Source organism: Cebus imitator, unplaced genomic scaffold, assembly GCF_001604975.1.
Source record: "Cebus imitator isolate Cc_AM_T3 unplaced genomic scaffold, Cebus_imitator-1.0 Scaffold127, whole genome shotgun sequence".
NCBI classification, from domain to species: Eukaryota; Metazoa; Chordata; class Mammalia; order Primates; family Cebidae; genus Cebus; species Cebus imitator.
The window spans coordinates 975,916-994,419 of record NW_016107442.1 but is presented as its reverse complement, the minus strand read 5'-3'; the positions used below and the strand labels follow the sequence as shown (position 1 = coordinate 994,419).

General features: G+C 38.7%; 1 protein-coding gene across 4 annotated transcripts in view; it reads right to left on the bottom strand.

Annotated features, from left to right (window-relative positions):
• Positions 1-18,504, bottom strand: part of KCNIP4 (potassium voltage-gated channel interacting protein 4) — a 974,830-nt gene that overhangs the window by 7,989 nt on the left and 948,337 nt on the right. For all 4 annotated transcript variants that reach the window (XM_017540614.2, XM_017540612.2, XM_017540611.2 and 1 more), the window contains exons 3-4: positions 16,148-16,217; positions 7,083-7,153 (exon numbers count right to left, since the gene is read on the bottom strand). In XM_017540614.2, coding sequence (XP_017396103.1) covers positions 7,083-7,153; positions 16,148-16,217 — 141 coding nt within the window. The remainder of the gene's footprint in view (positions 1-7,082; positions 7,154-16,147; positions 16,218-18,504) is intronic.

Below are 18,504 nucleotides of genomic sequence, written 5' to 3'. Positions count from 1 at the left end.
AGAGTGCTGGGATTACAGGTGTGAGCCACTGCACCTGCTCATATTCGTTGTTATGTACAGCAGGGTTAACATTACAATGTGCTGTATTCAGTTTATAATCCAATTTTAGGTAGGAATGAAAGCAGAGGGAAAATCCAAAAGTCTTCTGGGTGAATTTGCATTATATCTCTCCTTTTCCACATTCCCTCATTCTATAGCTGTATTTCTATTTCAATTGCTTAAGTTTTTTTTTTTTTAATAAGTAACATCCATATAGTCCAACATTTAAAAATTATAAAGCTGTCTGGTGAAAAATTTTATTCCCTCCTTGGACCCAGCCACCTGTCCCTTTTCCCCGTAGACAACTGGCATAAATAGGTCATATTTACTTCCAAGGAATTTCTGTGCATATACAAATAAAAGATACATTTGTTTGTTTTACTAACATTTCTATATGTTTTTTCCCACTTAACCATAAATCGGAAACATTTCGAGTTTCCATTGTATATGTAAATGTATCATAGTTTATTTAACCAAATTGTTCTTTTATATTTTTTCTCATTCTTATTCTAGATATTTTAACCTTTCTGTTGCTGTTGTGAATGTGATTTTTTTTCTATCATATATTCTAAATTAGTTGTTTGTATGTATGAAAGCTGTTGATTTCTGTATGACAATTTTGTACCCTGCCAATCTGCTGACAACTTAAGTTGGTTTTCTCCTGGGTTTTTCATGTGTGCAATAATATTAGCTGCAATGGAGTTAATTTTACCTCTCTTTTCTAATTTTTAAATGTTTGCTTTTTTCTAATTGTGTAGCCTAATATCTTTAGGACAGTGTTACCTAATGAAAATGGTAATATTCTCAGTTTTTTCTTGAACTTGAGAATATTTCTATTCTCTTTTAAGCATAATACTTTTATCATGCTAAGGAAATATACAACCATTCCACTTAAGCAAATTTATCAAGAATGGCCATTGGCCTCTTTTGGCAGATATGAAAAAGACAAAAATAAAAATAATTTTTTAGTTCATATTGCCAGGGGCCCTGAATAATGCAGCCCAATCAATTTTAAGAAAGAAAAACAAACTTGGAGGACTCACACTACCCAATTTCAAAACTTAGTACAAAGTTACAGTAATCAAAACTGTGTGGTACTGGCATAAAGACAGATATATAGAACAGTGGAAAAGAATTGAGTCTAGATATAAACCCAGCTGTCTGTGGCCAGTTGATTCTTCAATGATGGTGCCAAGACCATTCAATAACTATGGCAAGGACAGTCTCAACATATGGTGCTGTGGCAACCGGATCACCGTACTTAGTCTACTTCCCATTGGTAGAATGTCAGTGTAGAATGTCAAGTAAGAGAAAAAGAAGATTCCAGGGAAGGCCACAAAGAATTCCAATATTGGCAGGCATAGAGAAGAGAAGCTGGCAAAGCATCTTGAAAAGAAGTTACTAAAGAAGGGAATCAGGAGAACTGAGAATTTCCCTAGGAAAGGCTTGTTCATTTTGCTGCTGAGGACGGAAAAATGTTCATTGGACCAGCAACATGGAGGTCACCAGCGAGTAATAGGGAAAGGTCCAGTGGAGTAGAAGGGGTGAAGAGTGATTTTTAATGAGGAGCACTTTGAAAACTGAACGGAAGAATCTAAAAAGAGTAAGAGTCTGAAATAGGCTGATGCTCCTGAGAAGTTGTGGATGATCCAGAACACAGGTAGATGGGCCAATCTGAGAATGGAGTTGATGCAGGAGGACATGGTGTGGATGCCAGTAGCTGCTTTACAGTGGAAAGATGACTGTGTTTTTGTTTAATAGCTTTAGCAAGTGTCAGCTGCTTGGGAGTGAAGAACCTGGTAGAAGAAGTAAGAATCGGAAGTTTGAGGAGAGAGGAGGAAGCTCTGCTACTAGGCAATAAAGTGATGTGCAAATTAGAGAAGGGCAGACTTTCCTCAAATTATTTCCCTGCCATATTTTAGATAATTATTTATCGATGATATGCAGTGTAATGAAAAGGTAATGACAGGCCTTGGTGGTGGTGAGTATACACCTTGCACAACCAGCAGGTGGGCATGACGGCTCATGCCTGTAATCCCAACACTTTGTGTGGCAGAGATGGAAGGGTTGTTTGAGCCCAGGAGTTTGAGAGCAGCCTGTACAACATGGCCAGATCCAATTAACAACAAATTACCTGGGCATGGTGGTGTACATAATTGTCCCGGCTATTTGGGAGGCTTAGATGGGAATTGCTTTAGCCCAGGAGGTTGAGGCTGCAGTGAACTATGATTGCACCACTGTGCTCCAGCCTGGTCAACAGAGCAAGATTCTGTCTCAAACAAAAAATAAAACCTTGGCTTTTTCAGAAGGTATAAAATATTTATTGCAGAACATAGAGCCTTATTCAAGAAGATTGCTGAGCAGTTTTAAAAGGCTAGATGAGGTTGATGGTTATCAATGTAGACCATATATATATATATATATATATATATTGTTAATTCGCAAATTTGTAGTTATATGTCATTAATTGGAAGGGGAGCTGCCTACAGGGTCTTTGAAAGCATGCTTAGAGTATTTGTTCTCATAATATGCAACAGAATCACCTGGAGAGCTTGCTAACACACAGATTTCTGGGCCCCACCTCAAGAATTATGATTCATTAGGTTGGATTGGGGCCCCAAAATTTACATGTTTAACATGTTCCAAGGGGAAGCCTATACTGCTTCCAGGGATCACACTTTGAGAACCTCTGGCCTACAGCGATCATGACTGGCATTGACCTCACCAACACACAGAACAGCAGAGTAACAATGAGAGTTAGAGATAGCACTTTTAAGTCAAGCGTGGACTTGTTTGCCTCCCTAATAGGTCCCAAATTTCCATTTGGTGCTCCATGATGTTCTGTGAGTGCTCACTCTCTGTCTCTGGGTCTAGTGATAGAGCCATGACCTGGGCAAAGTCAGGAAGCACATTTTATCCCTTTGGCCAGACAACTGGATCTGCGGTTGGCATTTGACTAAACCTAGTCCAAGTCTAAGAATGACTCCCCAGACTCAGGCTCTTGCTAGGAACGGTAGGACAGACATGTGCTTCCTTCCTTGTTCAACAGGAGCAATGAGTCATGAAGCCCAGGGGCTGTGGCCTCTTGCAGCCCTAAAAGGTCCCATGGTTAGGCTGCAGCCAGCCCTGTCTCTGGCCTTTTTGTTCCTGTGAGCCAATGAAATTATCATATATTTTTTTTCTCACTTAGTGTATCATTTTCTAATACTTGTGAACAAAAGTATCCTAATTCACATGCTGACATCTAATTCACATCTTCTTAAATACTATATATCCTGAAACAATTTACATTAAAAGATAGCTGTGGACTTTAAGCACCTCTCCCTTGTTGTCTTGTGGGATGATATCAGTAAAGAGTTATTCAAAACAGGAATCACTATCTTATTTTGTACAAAAGAAAAATAAGAAACTTAATGTGGCTATAAGATTTTTGCTCCATGCTTTTCTGAGTGGTAATTGAAGTCTCTCAAGTAGGAAGTGGCAAACTTAACAACAACTCTTAAAGAGGATTTTGCACAATTACTTTACTTGTAAATATGAAAGGAGGTTATATCTGTTTCCTAATGTACAAAAAATGATAAAGGGGTGGGAAGGTCTGTACCAAATTCTGGTTTCCATTCTCTTATTATCAAGGCAAAAGAAGGGAAAAGGCATAGAGATTTGACTATAATAACCTGGACTTGTTCAGCTGTGGACTCTGTTCATCTGCCAAACCTTTATTGAGTGCCTCATTGCTGGCCACTATGCCAGGGACGTTAGTCCTCCTGACTCCCCACCTGCCAATCAAAGACTGCTATGGCTTAGAATGATGCATGTGCATGTAGTTACCTTAATGGACAATGAGATGACCAATGTTGTCATTAATTTGCTTTGTTAGAAAAATCCCCCAGCTGATAACTGCTATAGTTAATATCTAATAAACACTGAGCACATATTTGCTGCCAGGCACAGAGCCAAGCCCTTTACTGACATTTTCCCCTTTTCATTCTTATACTATCTTATGAAGTAGCTTTGGTTGCTGATGTTTTGGAGGTATGAACAATGAGGTCACGAGGGTTAAGTACTCAGCCCAGGGTCTCAGAGCTACTGGGTGGCAAAATGGAGATTAGATCCCGTCGTATCAAATTCAGGGCCCCTCCTATCATATTTATTCTGCCTTTTAGGTTTAAGCAAATTAAGTGGAAAACTTCCATTACCCTTTATCATAGAATCAGATGGTCTCTGTACTGCACCTCTCAGTATGCAATTGCTATTCAAAATGAGTTCATTCCCTAACCATGCCTGTTTTCTAGAGATTTCCCAGGTAGCTAATCAATTTAGAAAAGTAACTGAAACAGCCTAGTTTTAAATTTGACTTTCATTCAAACTTTATTAATTTAGCCATTAGTCTTCCTTTAAAAGGAAAGGCATTTTAACAACATGCCCATAATATATAACCATTACAACTAATTTCCCAAATTATAATCAACATTCACTGCAATTACTGGTATTTTACATAAATATTATAAAAGCAATGTTATGCATGGTTCCATATCATTAACACCAGACTAAATTTACATGTAAAATTGGATATAATATACCCTAGGAAATTGGTGGTATATTGCTGCTACATAAGTAATTTCAATTAATGGAATCACTAATAGTTTTTGCCTTACTCATCCTCTGGAATCCAACTATAAAAGTTTATATTAGGTGAACTATATTAGGTCAAACTTTTGATTTCTATATTATAGCTAAATTAAGACTGTGCTGGAATTAAATTTGTACATAAAGTGAAGCAAACACAAATATGACATTATCATGAAATGATCAAAGTTACTATCATGGAGTGACCTAAGCTGCCATTAGCAAAAGAAACATTATGAAGACTGGTACCCAGGATGCTCCTCCCCCAACCATCTCCTCTCCTTCCACTAACTGCTGGTTCTACACCCAGGATAAACATGCCTGCTTCATCTTGACTAAGTCCACTCCTTCACCTTAGCTCATTCCTTCTCCACTTTCAGCTTTTATTTTTATCTTCTCAGTGATATTTCTCACTTAAGTTTGGGAGATGGCCCTTTGGGATTTCTGGGCCCAGAATCTTTTTAATTGTGGTACCCAATCTGCATGAGCACGGAGTGTGTGTGAGGAGGCTCTTGGCTGCCCCTGTTCATCCTGCCCCTGTAGCGACTGGCTGGACGACATCACAGAAGGCTGCACCCTTCTTTTTCATCTTGACTCCACAAAGCCCTTGCACCCAGATAGCTGCCTGTGCCCATATGAACTTTTCTTTATACATGACAGCTCTGTTGAAATACAATTCTACCAATTCTGTTTTAATTTCTTTCATTCTTCACCTCCAGTACCTTTACAGCAGTTCAGGCTTTCATCAGCTCCTGTCTGGACTCTTGGAATACTCAGCTGCTAATTGCACTCCATGTTGCCAGGAACATAGCTCTGATAAATTAACATCCCTGCCAAAAATTCTGCAAAGACTCCTCACCTCCTACAAGATAGTCCAATCTCCCTAGCATCCTGCCTAAGACATGTCAGGATCTGGCCTGTCTCCTTCCCCAGCCTTCCCTCTTGGCTCTCCAATTGTATATTCTGTCTTCCTGATGATTTACTCGTTTTCCCTTGGTTCCCAGGACTGATACACTCTGTCCAGCCTTTGCCCTGCTCTCTGTTGCTTCCCATTCCATCCCAAGCCTTCATTCTCTTAAGGAGACTTAGTCCAGCAATTAGACTTAGTCCATCAATTCCACTGGGCCGGCTTCTCTGCTACAGCCCCTTCTGTGCAGGTACCATTTCCTTGCTTGCCCCATTCATCCTCTGTTTCCATTTATCAGGACTCTAATCAAAATTTCTGCTCATATTTAAGATGCACCCTTCCCCACTTTCAGAAATAAATGCATCTTCCAAATATATACATATGTGTGTGTGTATATATATATATATGTATGTGTGTGTGTGTGTGTATATATATATATATATACTATGAATACATATATATGTATATATGGAAAAGAGAAACTGGAATTACAAAGCAAAATATGTATAATGCTGCTTCTGAGACTAATCAATCACAACCAAATCAGAATGTAACAAATAAATGAGGTATACTTTTTTCATACCTTTTTTCTAACAAAAATAAAAGCCTTTACAGCTAAGCAGAGTTCATGTCTTGTTTATCTCTTAATATTTAAATCAATGTACTACAATTTGTGATCCGCTGTGTACCATTTAAATATATGAATTACCTATCATATGAAATATATATATTTATATAAATAGCTTATATAAATATATATATTTATATTTATATAAGCTATGTGAATATCTAGGACATATTTTATTTTACTAGATGCTTATACACAGTACTTCATGAACAAAATTAAATACTTTTGAGCCAAGTGGGGTGGCACGTGCCTGTAATCCCAGCTGCTCAGGAGGCAGGGAATTGCTTGTACTTGTGGCAGAGGTTGCAGAGCCAAGATTATGCCACTGCACACCAGCCTTTATGACAGAGCAAGACTCTCTCTCTCTCAAGCAAACAACAACAAAAAAATTTTCTCTACAGATCACTTAAAGTTTGTAATTTAAAAAGAGATTTCCTTGTAGAATTGTCAGGCTGGTGAATATAGTATTTTTCTACATTTAATTTCTTGAATTTCTTGTCTGTTTGCTCCACTTACCGAGACTTCCACAAAGGGGCTTTTGACTTTATTATTTTTGTATTTCCACCGCCTACCACAGCTACTGGCCCATAAGAAGGTTTCAGTAACAGTTACTTAAATCATTTGCCTTCTGGGATTTTTCGCATGCATTTGAAGAAATGGACTCTCCTTGTAAGAGCCAATTTAAAGTACTAGAAAATAAACTAAACATGGCTTGCAATTTGTACTTCTTTTGAAAGATAATTCTTAGCAATTCCAGGAGAGAAAGGGAATGTCCTTGGGCTTCATTTCCCCGATCAAAAATAAGCATCACCAAACTCACATTTTTCCCCTAAAAAGACTGAACTCTGAAGTTAAATGATATGAAAATAAGCCAGGGCTTACCTCAAAACTCACAGCTCCATTGTGGTCCGTATCAAATGCATTGAACAGAAAATGTGCATATGTTGTAGAGTCTGAAATAGTGAAAAGGGAATATCATTAAGTCAGTGTTTCCATATCCTACATAAGACTTGGGATAGCAGTCCAAGCTTTCTTTCATCCAGAATTAACTCTGCCGCCTTTAGTTTGTGCTTTCCTCATAACTGCTTACCCTCTTTCTGTAAAGGACTAGAGTTTGAGAGTCACAGAAATGAGCGACCAACACAGAGGCCATTGGTGACAAACATCCTCTATGGGTTTCTGGCTGGCAATTCTGTATTCTTGGGTGATGAGATTAACACTGGGACAGGAAATGGTCCCATAGGTGGGTGTGAAGATTGAGACTTCTCTGGAATTTGCTTAGTGTTTGGCAGAGACCATCTCTAGAAGTAATAAAAATACTACTAATGAGACAAAGATGGGTTGCTGTTATTAGTGTTTCTATTATTATTAGAGCTATTATCATTGTTATGACTCAGATAAGGATATTGGGACTTAGAGAGGGTGAAAAACATGCCCAAAGTCACACAGTGAATAAAGAGTAAATCTGGGGCATGAACTTAGGTCTTTCTGACTCTGAGAGCCAGCCCAACCCACAGTCAGTACCAGGTCAGCCCAGAGCCAGCAAAGTTGGCTGATGGACTGGGGTCAGTGGTGACTTGAGAAGTTTCTATGCCTGTGTTGGAAGAGGACTGGGTGGTCCTAAATGTTCCTAGTTGTATGAAGTTGCATGAAGTAGGGAGCCCCTACTCTGTCTGGGTCCTGTGTGGGATTCAAGGATCTGGGTAATGATGGCCAGGTATGTCTTCAGAAGCCCAGCTTGTCTTCTTAGTTTGCTTCCATCGAGTATTCTTCCCCTCTCATTTTTCCTTCCTTCCTCTCCTCTTTCTCCTTTATCTCCTTAATCTCTGGGCTTTCTGCCACTTTTTAAAAGTCTGTATTTTTTCCTTATTGTTTTTTGTTCTGAGTGCCTAAGGGCCTCTGTGCTTGACCCTTGATCAAATTCACATGATTATTTTCAATGTTTCATCTCCTGGGCTTTAGCCTTTTATCTTAACCTTTTTTGTGTTAAAAAAAAAAAAAAAAAAAGGTAACCTTTTAGCTCATTGGCTCTCTAGCCTTTTATCTTCTGTTTTAAATCTCATCTATTTCTATTTTATAACTTTTAACCTTTATTGGGTTTTAACTTATCATCGATTCACTTTTTACTTTATGAATTGCTTTTTATAGGCTGTCATGAGGCTAAGTCAGAGTAGCTGGAGTACAGAATTGCCTTCCCCAGATAAGAGAGGTCAGAGGTCATCTAAACTTCCATCCTGGCTCTCAGGGTCCACAGCCTCCTTACGCGTTATTTTTCCTGAGTGTCTCAGTGTAGTAATGAACACTACTGAAGCTGCACATTTCATGAGGCAGACTGTGCACTCAGTTTCTCAAAATGACAGCAACATCTTCTCTTATCTCTCCCCTTTTTAATATGCTATGAAGAATTACTCATCTTTTAAACACAGGAGTTACAGTTTTCAATGAACTAATCAAACACCAAAATTGGGTCTAAATAATATGTAAAACTGTTGCATCTGGAGCGGATGTCCATCCAGTATTGATAGGTTGCAGGAAGAAATCCTTTTGCATATGGAGCCAGGGGTTTAATGACCATAAACCTAGTTCTGTTCTTTGGGAACCTCCCTTATAGAGTTATCAAGAATTGGCAGCCTGTTTCAACTTGCAAAGTTGTTTTGCTCTCAACAGTACTTTTTCACACACTTCTTGAACTATAAAGTACCCTATGGAGATGTGAATTGATAGATGGTGTGTTAAACTTACTTTTGGAGGAGGAAAAAAAAGGAGATTTTGCATATTTTACAATGAGCTTCATTAAGCAGGTCTCTAGTTACCCTGTTTTTACAATCAGAGTAAATGCCTTTACCTTAGCAAGCGGTACTCACCGTGAAGAATGACTCAAAACAAATGGTGTTTGCTATTTTTTTTAATTAAGAAAAAGATAACATGCGTATATGATAATTTCTATTCTCAAATGGAGTTTTTCTAGCTTAAAGCTTTGACACATGGGAATTATGCTCTCAAGGTTTACACTAATGTGCTACAGAGGACAGACACCCTGTTCCTCTAAATGTGCCTTGGCAATTCTTTTAGAAGTTAAAGCAGCTTCCCAGTGTAGATAATCCATGCAGAGAGGTTTTTTGTTTTGTTTTGTTTTGTTTTGTTTTGAGACAAAGTCTCACTCCCTCACCAGGCACCAGGCTGGAGTGCAACGGTGCGACCTCAGCTCACAGCAACCTCCACCTCCTGGGTTCAAGCAATTCTCCTGCCTCAGCCTCCCGAGTAGCTGGGACTACAGGCGTGTGCCATGACGTCCAGCTAATTTTTTTTGTATTTTTAGTAGAGACGGGGTTTCACCATGTTGTCCAGGATGGTTTCAATCTCTTGACCTCATGATCCACCTGCCTCGGCCTCCCAAAGCAGAGAGGTTTTTAGTAATAGCATAGTAGAATCAGACTGCCTGAATTTGAATCTCCAAAGATTAAGTGCACAACCTCAGGCAAGTGGTTTTACCTTTGTGTGGCTCAGTTTCCTCATCTACAAAATAATAACAACATCAGTATTTACTTCATAGAGATCTTAGAAAGTTTAAATGAGACACTATTTGCAAAGTGTTTAGAAATAATCCTAGGCACTTATTAAAATTTCAATAAATATTAGCTATTATTATTTCCTAGACAAGCCACTTTTATTTCAATTACCTTAAACACATATGATCAAATCTTTTGCAAATATAACATCTTTCACCTTAAATATAACTTTCTGTTTTTGTAGGATTTCTGTTGTGTGTTTAGGTGACTGGAGTTCTAATTTTATGCAATTTTCTGCTCAATAAAAGACAAGAGAATTAGGTCCTAAAAGCAATGGGCCTTCTGATGGAGTTGAGATTTCTTCTGGCAGGCATTGAAGACAGTGGAAAGTTTTAAAGAAGAGGAATGAAGCTACTTGCTTTGATTGGGTGAGAGGAAGAAGCAAAGGCATAGGAATATCCAGCTAGGCAGAAAACTGGATAAAATGATGAAAAGATAAACTGTCCCCAAAAGCATCTATGATTCTGATTTTACTTGACTGTGTTCTTAAGCACTCAGTAAATATTTGTCAGAAGAGTGAATAACTGACTACTTGGAATCTAGATTTCAGTATAGTCCAGGGCTTAAAAGATATAACAGTGATCTCCCTTCTCTCTCTATAACCTGGTGGTCTTCATGATTACATTTCTTTACATAACAAATACTGAGTTTGTTAAGCTGAGATCGCCTCGGTTTCTTATAATTTTACTTGTAAAGCTGAAAAATAAATGTTGAGATTTTATAGTTGAGCAACAAAATTTACAGAGTCTTAGGATGGGAAGACATTTTGGATATTATTTAGCATTGTATTTACATTGAACAAAGGTAAAAACAGGTACTTTTACTCACATACTAAGGTCACCTAGTTAGTTCATGGTAGAGTTGCTAATGAAATCAAGATATTCCTATACAATCTCTTAGAAATAAAGGATACTAGAGTAGAAAAAAACCCGAGGATTCCTTTGGTGCGACTCCTACATTTTACAGAGGAACAAACTGAGGCTCAGAAAAGTAAACCACTCGGGGTTACATACCTTGGTGGTGGCAGTCTGTCCACAAACTCTGAACTATCTTAGTCCAAAGTTCTTAACCCAATTATATCCAGAACACAATGAACATACCAACTAACCCTTGAGTTCATTCTTCATAGTACTTGAACAAATATACTTGATTATCATGCCCCAGGTTTGCAGAATGAAATCAGTCTGGTTTAATTCTTTTTCCTATCCCAAACCCCTACTCCCATTCAATTCAAGCACAAAGAATAGAATTAGCTTCATGTATTTGAATATACAATTCATGACATCGTTACTATGGTAAGGCAAGTTCATGTGCATGAATACTAGCTTCTGTCAATAAGTCCTCTGTAAATCACCCTGAAAATTGTTAGAAATATTGTCCGAGGACAAGAAGGATACTCAGTGGGTGATGTCTACAGAACTCATCTGACTCAAGTACCTTCCACAGCAGCTGCTTAATAAATGTTTATTGACAGATTATTCTGACTTGAGCTCATTCATTCATTCATTCAACAGCTGTTTATGAGATACCCAGTGTAGTCAACATAAGTGCATTCCTACAATATGAGCAGGAATATCCTAGGAAACTACATGGGCTTTAAACATGTTTCGTGAGCTAAAAGCTTACATGTGAAATCTTCTATTGTATGTGGAGTTTAAAAGGTTTTTTCCTAACCATATAAGCAACAGTACCAACAAGCAGTTTTCTCTCTGCTTGCCTTATAGTAGGCATACTTTATCCCCCGCAAATAAGAGGCTTTTGTTCAATCCAGTTTTTCTGACATCCAGCTCACCAAGCAAGTTGTGCTTGATAAACTGCTTCACAAAGCAATAGAGAAAGCTAACAGCCTGACACAATACAAATTACAGAGAGCTCTGTAGATAAGACAAAGCACTTTCCTGGAGGAAATGGTGAGATGTTGTGATTTATGGACCCATCAGTGTTACTGTTCATAATGAGAAAACCTGTTGCATTCAGACCATCATCCTGAATAAATGACTCCGTGGAAGTGTACGGATGGTCATACATGAATTTGCTTGCCATCAGAGATCACATTCTTCCTTAGGACATTTTTCCTTTTCTGGCCTCATATATGAAACAAGTTATATGTATTATGTTATTTTTAAAAATGCAAAACAAATCATAATTCTTTAAAATATTTCATTTCCTTCAGCGATGCCTCACGTGTTCAGATTTATGCATTCAATTAACATGAATAATCAAATAATTTTAAAGAGTGTAATTTTTTCTCAACTCTCTAATCCCTTTGGATTTTGTAATAAGAATCCTTTGCAAAATGGATGTTCTCTGTTGAAGAAGATGTTGTCTAACATGGAAATGGTATTTTTCAAGTAAAGGTAAAATTTTAATGTGGAGTCGTATCCAAGTTTTAATATGTAATAACTTTATTTGAAATGATCAAATAATAACAAAGATTTTCATCTGCATCTGTGCTTTGATATCAATGCCTATTAATATGTTGTTAGGCACTCAGATATTAAATATAATTTTTCTTTAAAAAATCCATGGGTTTTAAACAATTCAGAAAAATATGAGTTAGTTAATTAATACCTCAAATTAATCTTTCATTAATGTAGACAGTGAACCCAGTATCATCCTGGCATCAGGCACTATACCAATACCTGTCTGTGGTCTGTTAGAAGGGCCCTCCTCTCTGCACTGTGGTAATGAGATGGGATGGGAGAGTTGTCATCCAAAGTATATCCAAATTCACTGAAAAACAAGTCTTCCTGTGTTTTCTTAGAATTCTAATTTAATTATTTTGAATGCCATCAAAAACAAAAATCTGTTTTGACAAGTCAGGCACAAAATTGTTTTAAATCACTAAACTACCTAAAACCAAATGGATTAAAACCCAAAAGGAAACCTGACTTTTGTATGAAGCAACTAATACTTAAGTGCTTTATACTTTTCAAAGAGTCTTTTACAGATATTATTCCATTGTACAGTGATAGCCACCATGCAAGGTGGGTGTCATTTGTTCATTCATGCAAAAAGTTATCTATCAGGTGCTATTACTCGTCAGCCACTGTCCCATGACCTGTGGATACAGCAGTAAACAAAGTGGAGAAATCCTCTGTTCTCTGCAGCTGACATTTGAGTACAGAGAAAGAGAATAAACAACAATAGTACCAGTGAAAGATATATTATTGGATTGTCTTGAGTGCTGAAGAGAGATATAAAGCAGGGGAAGTGGATGGGGAATGTTGAAGGCGTTGTAATTTAAGTAGAGTGGTCGGGGCAAGCTTCACTGAGAAGGTGGCATTGGTATAAATGCAGAGATGATGAGATATGGAGATGAATATTTGGGAGAAGAGAATTTCAGGCAGAGGGAACAGCAAGTTCCAAGGCACAGAAGCAGCATCATGGCTGGTGTGCTGGTGGGATGGCAAGGGGACCATTGTGGCTGGGTGGAGTGAGTCGGGTGGGAGAATGGTGGAGGACAAGGCAGACAGGGGACAAGAGACAGTGGCCACCATTTGTAGGCCACTCTGTAGGTTGTGGCTTATGCCTGTGGAATGGTATGGTTTTGAGCAGAGCAGTAACAAGATATGCTTACATTTTAATGGGATCGATCACTCTGACTCATTTTAAGAGTAGACTAAGGTTGCGGAGGGGGTCATCAGAATCAGAGAAGCCAGTTTGGAGACTACTGTGTTTATTTTGGCAGGAGATGATGGTGGTTCCTTTAAGTGGAAAGTAGTTTAAAAAAAAAAAAAAAAAAAAAAAAAGCGTTGGCAAGGTCAACGGCAAAGTCAACTGTGGCCATAATCACAGAGAGAACCAATTGTCCCCTACGTTGAGTAGCCGCCAAAGTTGAAAGGAAGTACTAGATGGTCCCCACCTGACTTGAGGTAAAACCTTCTTCCTGAACTCCAGATTCATGGACTCCACCATCCCATCCCATGACTATCTTTTTCCTCCAAACCTGAATCTTATTTCTCTTTTTTCCTTTTTGTCCTAAGCTATTAATATCTCCTTCTTTACCAGCTCCTTCTCTGTATATAAACGATGCCTAACCTTTTCTATCTTAAAAAATATTCTACTGGTATCTACCCAGCCCTATGATCAGTTTCCTCCTCATCGCTTCACTCCTCCAGCAGAGCTTCTTGTAAGTGCTATCTCTATTGGTTGTCGCTGTTCCTTCTCATCCTCCTTTTCACCCCCTCCAATTTGACTTCTGCTTGTGTGCTCCACTCCCTGGTACTTCATCTAGGGCACTTGGGCTGTCCCAATCATGTCCAACAATGACTCCCATGTTGCCACATCCCAAGAGACCTTCTGATCCTTACCTTACTGGACTTGATTGTTTCATTTCTGAACTATCATTCTCTCTTGTGTTTATTTCCATAAACTGTTCATTCTTTGTCTCCTTTGTGGATGCCTTTTCCTTATGGTCCTTGACATGTGTTCTGGAGTTTCATGCTGGCCTCATGGAGCTCACCACTTTTTATAATTCCCCCCCAGTAATCTCATCTACATCAGGGATTTAACCACTACTTCTTGATTAATAATTCTCAAATCTCTGTCTCTTTCTCTGACTTGTCCTCTGAGCCTCAGATTTTTACCAACTTCTCGTTGATTCTAAATCCCCACAGGTACCTCACATGTAACTTGTCCAAAACTGAGATCATTATTCCCTACTCTTCCTGTAATGAGCCACCTGGTGTCTATGGTGGAATCCTGAAAGGTGTCACAAACTCCTCTCTCCACCTCTTTATGCCACAAAAAGTTAATTCATCACTAAATTCTGCCATTTTTGTCATCTAAATATATCTGTAATCTTTCCCCACTTCTCTGTTTCTCCTAAGCATGTCCTTGGTTAAAGACCTTATTGTTTTTCCTCCTGTAGTAATCGTCTAATTAGTCTCCCTGCCTGCAGTATTGCTGACCTCAGGTTAATCTTCCACAGACCTATCAGTGAAATGTATCCCAAACACAAATCTGACTGTAACAGATCCCACTTACCTGTGGCTTTGCATCACCTCAACGATAAAGTCCTATTTCTTCACATGGCATCCTTGACTCTCTAGGACATTTCACCCTCCATTGTACACTCTCTACCCTAGCCATACCCAAATCCCGGCAGTTGCCTACAAATGCCCACCTTCAGGTCTATGCTCTGATCCTTTGCTTACACCCCACTTGCCTAAAATGTCATGTCCCTACTGCCTTTTAAAGCTGGAAGATGTCATACTCAGAAGTGAATTTCTCCTGAGAGGTATAATGGGAGAGTGAAAGACTATATACTTTGGAAATAGATGAAACTCTCTGCACCTTAGTTTCCACATGTGTATCTATTAAAAAAAATGAGGATTATATGCAGAGTTGTTGGATGGTGAGGCACACCAGGGTACATATTAGACAGGCACATATTAGATGCTTTCTGAATGGTAACAACTTCAGCCAACGTTCAACATCTGTAGAGTCTCTGTATTTCTTCTCTATCCTGAAGGCTAATATAATCATGCCAGCACTGTGTCCTCAGAATATGACTTTTTTAACTTCCATAATCACAGTTATACTTGAGGTTGACATTGCCCATCTGCTACACTAGGCTATATCATTCTTTTGGGCACATAACACATCCTATTCCTCTTATTCCTCCCACATGACCAGCACCTCACACATGGCCAGGCACATTGTAGGCTGTGGGACAGATATGAGTTGGGCATCTGTTAGATGATTGAAAGAAAAACTATAAGGTCCAATGGCAAGAATGTCTTTTCACTCATCACTAACATGCGTGTATTATCATTACACTATCCTTGTGTTTTCTTTCCAATTAAAATAATATCTAGGATGTTTTTAATTTTCTCGAATGAGGGAACACAGTGAAGAGTTATTGGAAGAAAGAGTGAACAGCAGAAAATATACTAGGTGAGGCTGCAGAAAATCTAGGTTATAACCCAGATCTGCCACTGAGTCAACATGTGGCCCCGAGCAAACCATTTACCTTCTCCAGGCCCCAGCTTTCATATCTGTAAGTTGAGGATAATTACATTTGTCCTAATTTTGAGAGTTGGGAGAATCAAGTGAGACCTATAATGCATGTGAATGAGCTTTGTGGCATTTTGAGCACCCTTGTAATAGAAAGCACTGTGCATTTGAGGGCCACGGTACTAGGCACACAGTCATACTTGTATTAAACTGAAGAGTAGCCTTTTGGATATTTGATAATTTCTAAGTCGCTGGCTTCTGTGATACATAAAAAATTATATGTACGTGCATGCTGTGCATTATTTTACATAACGATTAAAAATGTAGCATTATGCTATGAAAAATTAAACTAAGCTCAACACTGCAAGCATAATGGTAACTCTGATAGTATGTTAACAAGTCCACATTTGTACTCACCTCCCTGTGGAAAGAACTGCGAGTAAATCTCTTTGAAGGTTTCTTCATTAACAACACCACTGGGGCATTCCTAGGGAAAGTGGCAGAGAAGCAATATGAGCAAAGTGTTCATAAAACTGACTTTTTTGCATTGAAACAGAACTGTTTACCACGCAAAGCTGAGTCAAGAAAGTTAACCATTCATCCATCATTACAAAAGGAATAAAAAGCACACTATTAACTTATCTTTGTTCCAGTTCTCACAGAAAAAAAAATGTAGATGTAAATACCTTTGTATTTTCAGTAGGTATGATGTATTCAGAAACACAGTGCTGCTTTTAAGAACATGCATGTTTATCTTCCACATATTTTTATTATAAATAAAGTAAAAGGAAATTGCATTATAATATGGTCTTTGCTGGATCTTGGTTCTATCCTCTCAAAGTTTTCTGAACCCACATAATCTTCAGTTCAATGGCAAAATGACTCTATTAGCATCTCAGTGGCTCAAGAAGCTTCAAGCAGGAATAGATACTAATGCTTGTTAACAGGATGACCAGGCATACCCACGACATGCTTTTGTAACAAGTGACCTTGGGTGAGATAGAACCCCATGAATTTTTTTGAACTTCTGGAGAGGAGAGTCTGCAAAGAAACGGCCTGGCCTAGGCTTAATAGATCCCCACCTTTGTCCCTAGATTAACTTATCAAAGAATGATGGACATTCATCTTGGGAACTATACTGATGTTGGACTATTGACCTGGAGGGGCTGCAGGGCAAGGCTAGCCCTCTGAGGGTGGTTTTGCCATTTTTGCTTAAAAAAAAAAAAAGAAACTTTAAAGTGTCAGAAGGGGGCTGCTTTGGTACACAACATAAGGTTTGAGCAAGCAAATTGTAACTGTCTCTGGAATTCCTCCATGTTTTAGAGTTATAAGAAACAGTCTGGTTAAGCATGTGAGGCATAGAGGTCCCCTGAGTGGTGGAGACTAACAATCACATGATGGTCCAGAATTGAATCACATGTGAGATATTAACTGTATGGTGACCCGTTGATTTACATGGGGCATTGGTTCCAGGACCACCGTGGATACCAAAATCCACAAACACTCAAGTCCCACACTTGGTACTGCAGAGCCTGCAGATAAGAGAATTTGGTCCTTCCTGGCCTGTATCTTTGATCCGCATTTGGTTGTGGATGCTGAAGCTATGAATTCAGGGGGGCGACTGTATTTATTGACAAAAATCCACATATAAGTGGACTCACACAGTTCCAACTAGTGTTGTTCAAGAGTCAACTGTACATTATAAGTGGAGAAGTGATAAGTTATCTTTAGTCCCTTTTAGTAGATTCTCATGAGCAGTCCCATGTGATCGGAGCTCCTGTGACTAGGGCTGTCACAGCACTCCCACGCTACCTAATGTCCACCCAGGACTAAGTTCCATGGGGAAGGATGAATGGTGTGCTAACTCCCCACCAAGCCTGACTTTAGACATGAATATTCTGTGTGCTTTAAATTCAATACTGTTCCCACCATCTTTACCAATCACCTATCGTGGTATTTAAAACTTCGCTTAACTCTTAAAATCATTGTTCCCTCACTAATAAACTGACTTTCTTAATTTGATCTTTCTTTATTCCAGTGAGTCAGTTACTCAACTGTAATGTGCTTCACCTGCAGAATTTTCTGTTTTCTCACTTGCTGTTTTGAAAGGCAGGACCTTTGATATATAAACAATGTTAACTACCAGTTTCCATGTGAATTTGTGTTTGCAGAGCTTCTCAATATATTTTTATCCCATTTGTTCATGATAATGAGCTTAGGTAGGCAAAATAGCTCCATTCACAGAGGCAGAACCAGAGGGCTGACTGGCAAAGCACTTTGTTACACGCTAAGCCAGTGGGGAAGCTGCAATTTGGGCTTGGGACTCTCCAGGTCACAACAAGGTTTCGTATTAGATAACCCCTGTGGAAATAACAATGACCTCAAGGACCTAAGAGAATTAGAGCAAAGAAGAAAACAACCAAAAACAAATGAGCAAGCAAGCAAGTGAACTGTGATTGTTGATTTTATGTGTTAACTTGGCTGGGCCATAATGTTCAAGTGTTTAGTCAGGCATTATTCTGGATATTTCTGTAAAGGATGTTGTTGAGGTTTATTACATTGATGCAAAAGTAATTGCGGTTTTTGCTATTAATTTCAATACATTTAAATTGGTGGACTTTACGTAAAGCAGATTGCCCTCCATAATGTGAGGGGGCCTCACTAAATCAGTTAAAAGCCTGAAGAGAACAAAAACGGACCTTCCCAGAGAAAGAGGGCATTCTTTAGACGTCATCTGTAATATTGGCTTCCCTTGTTCACCAGTAGCCTGCCTT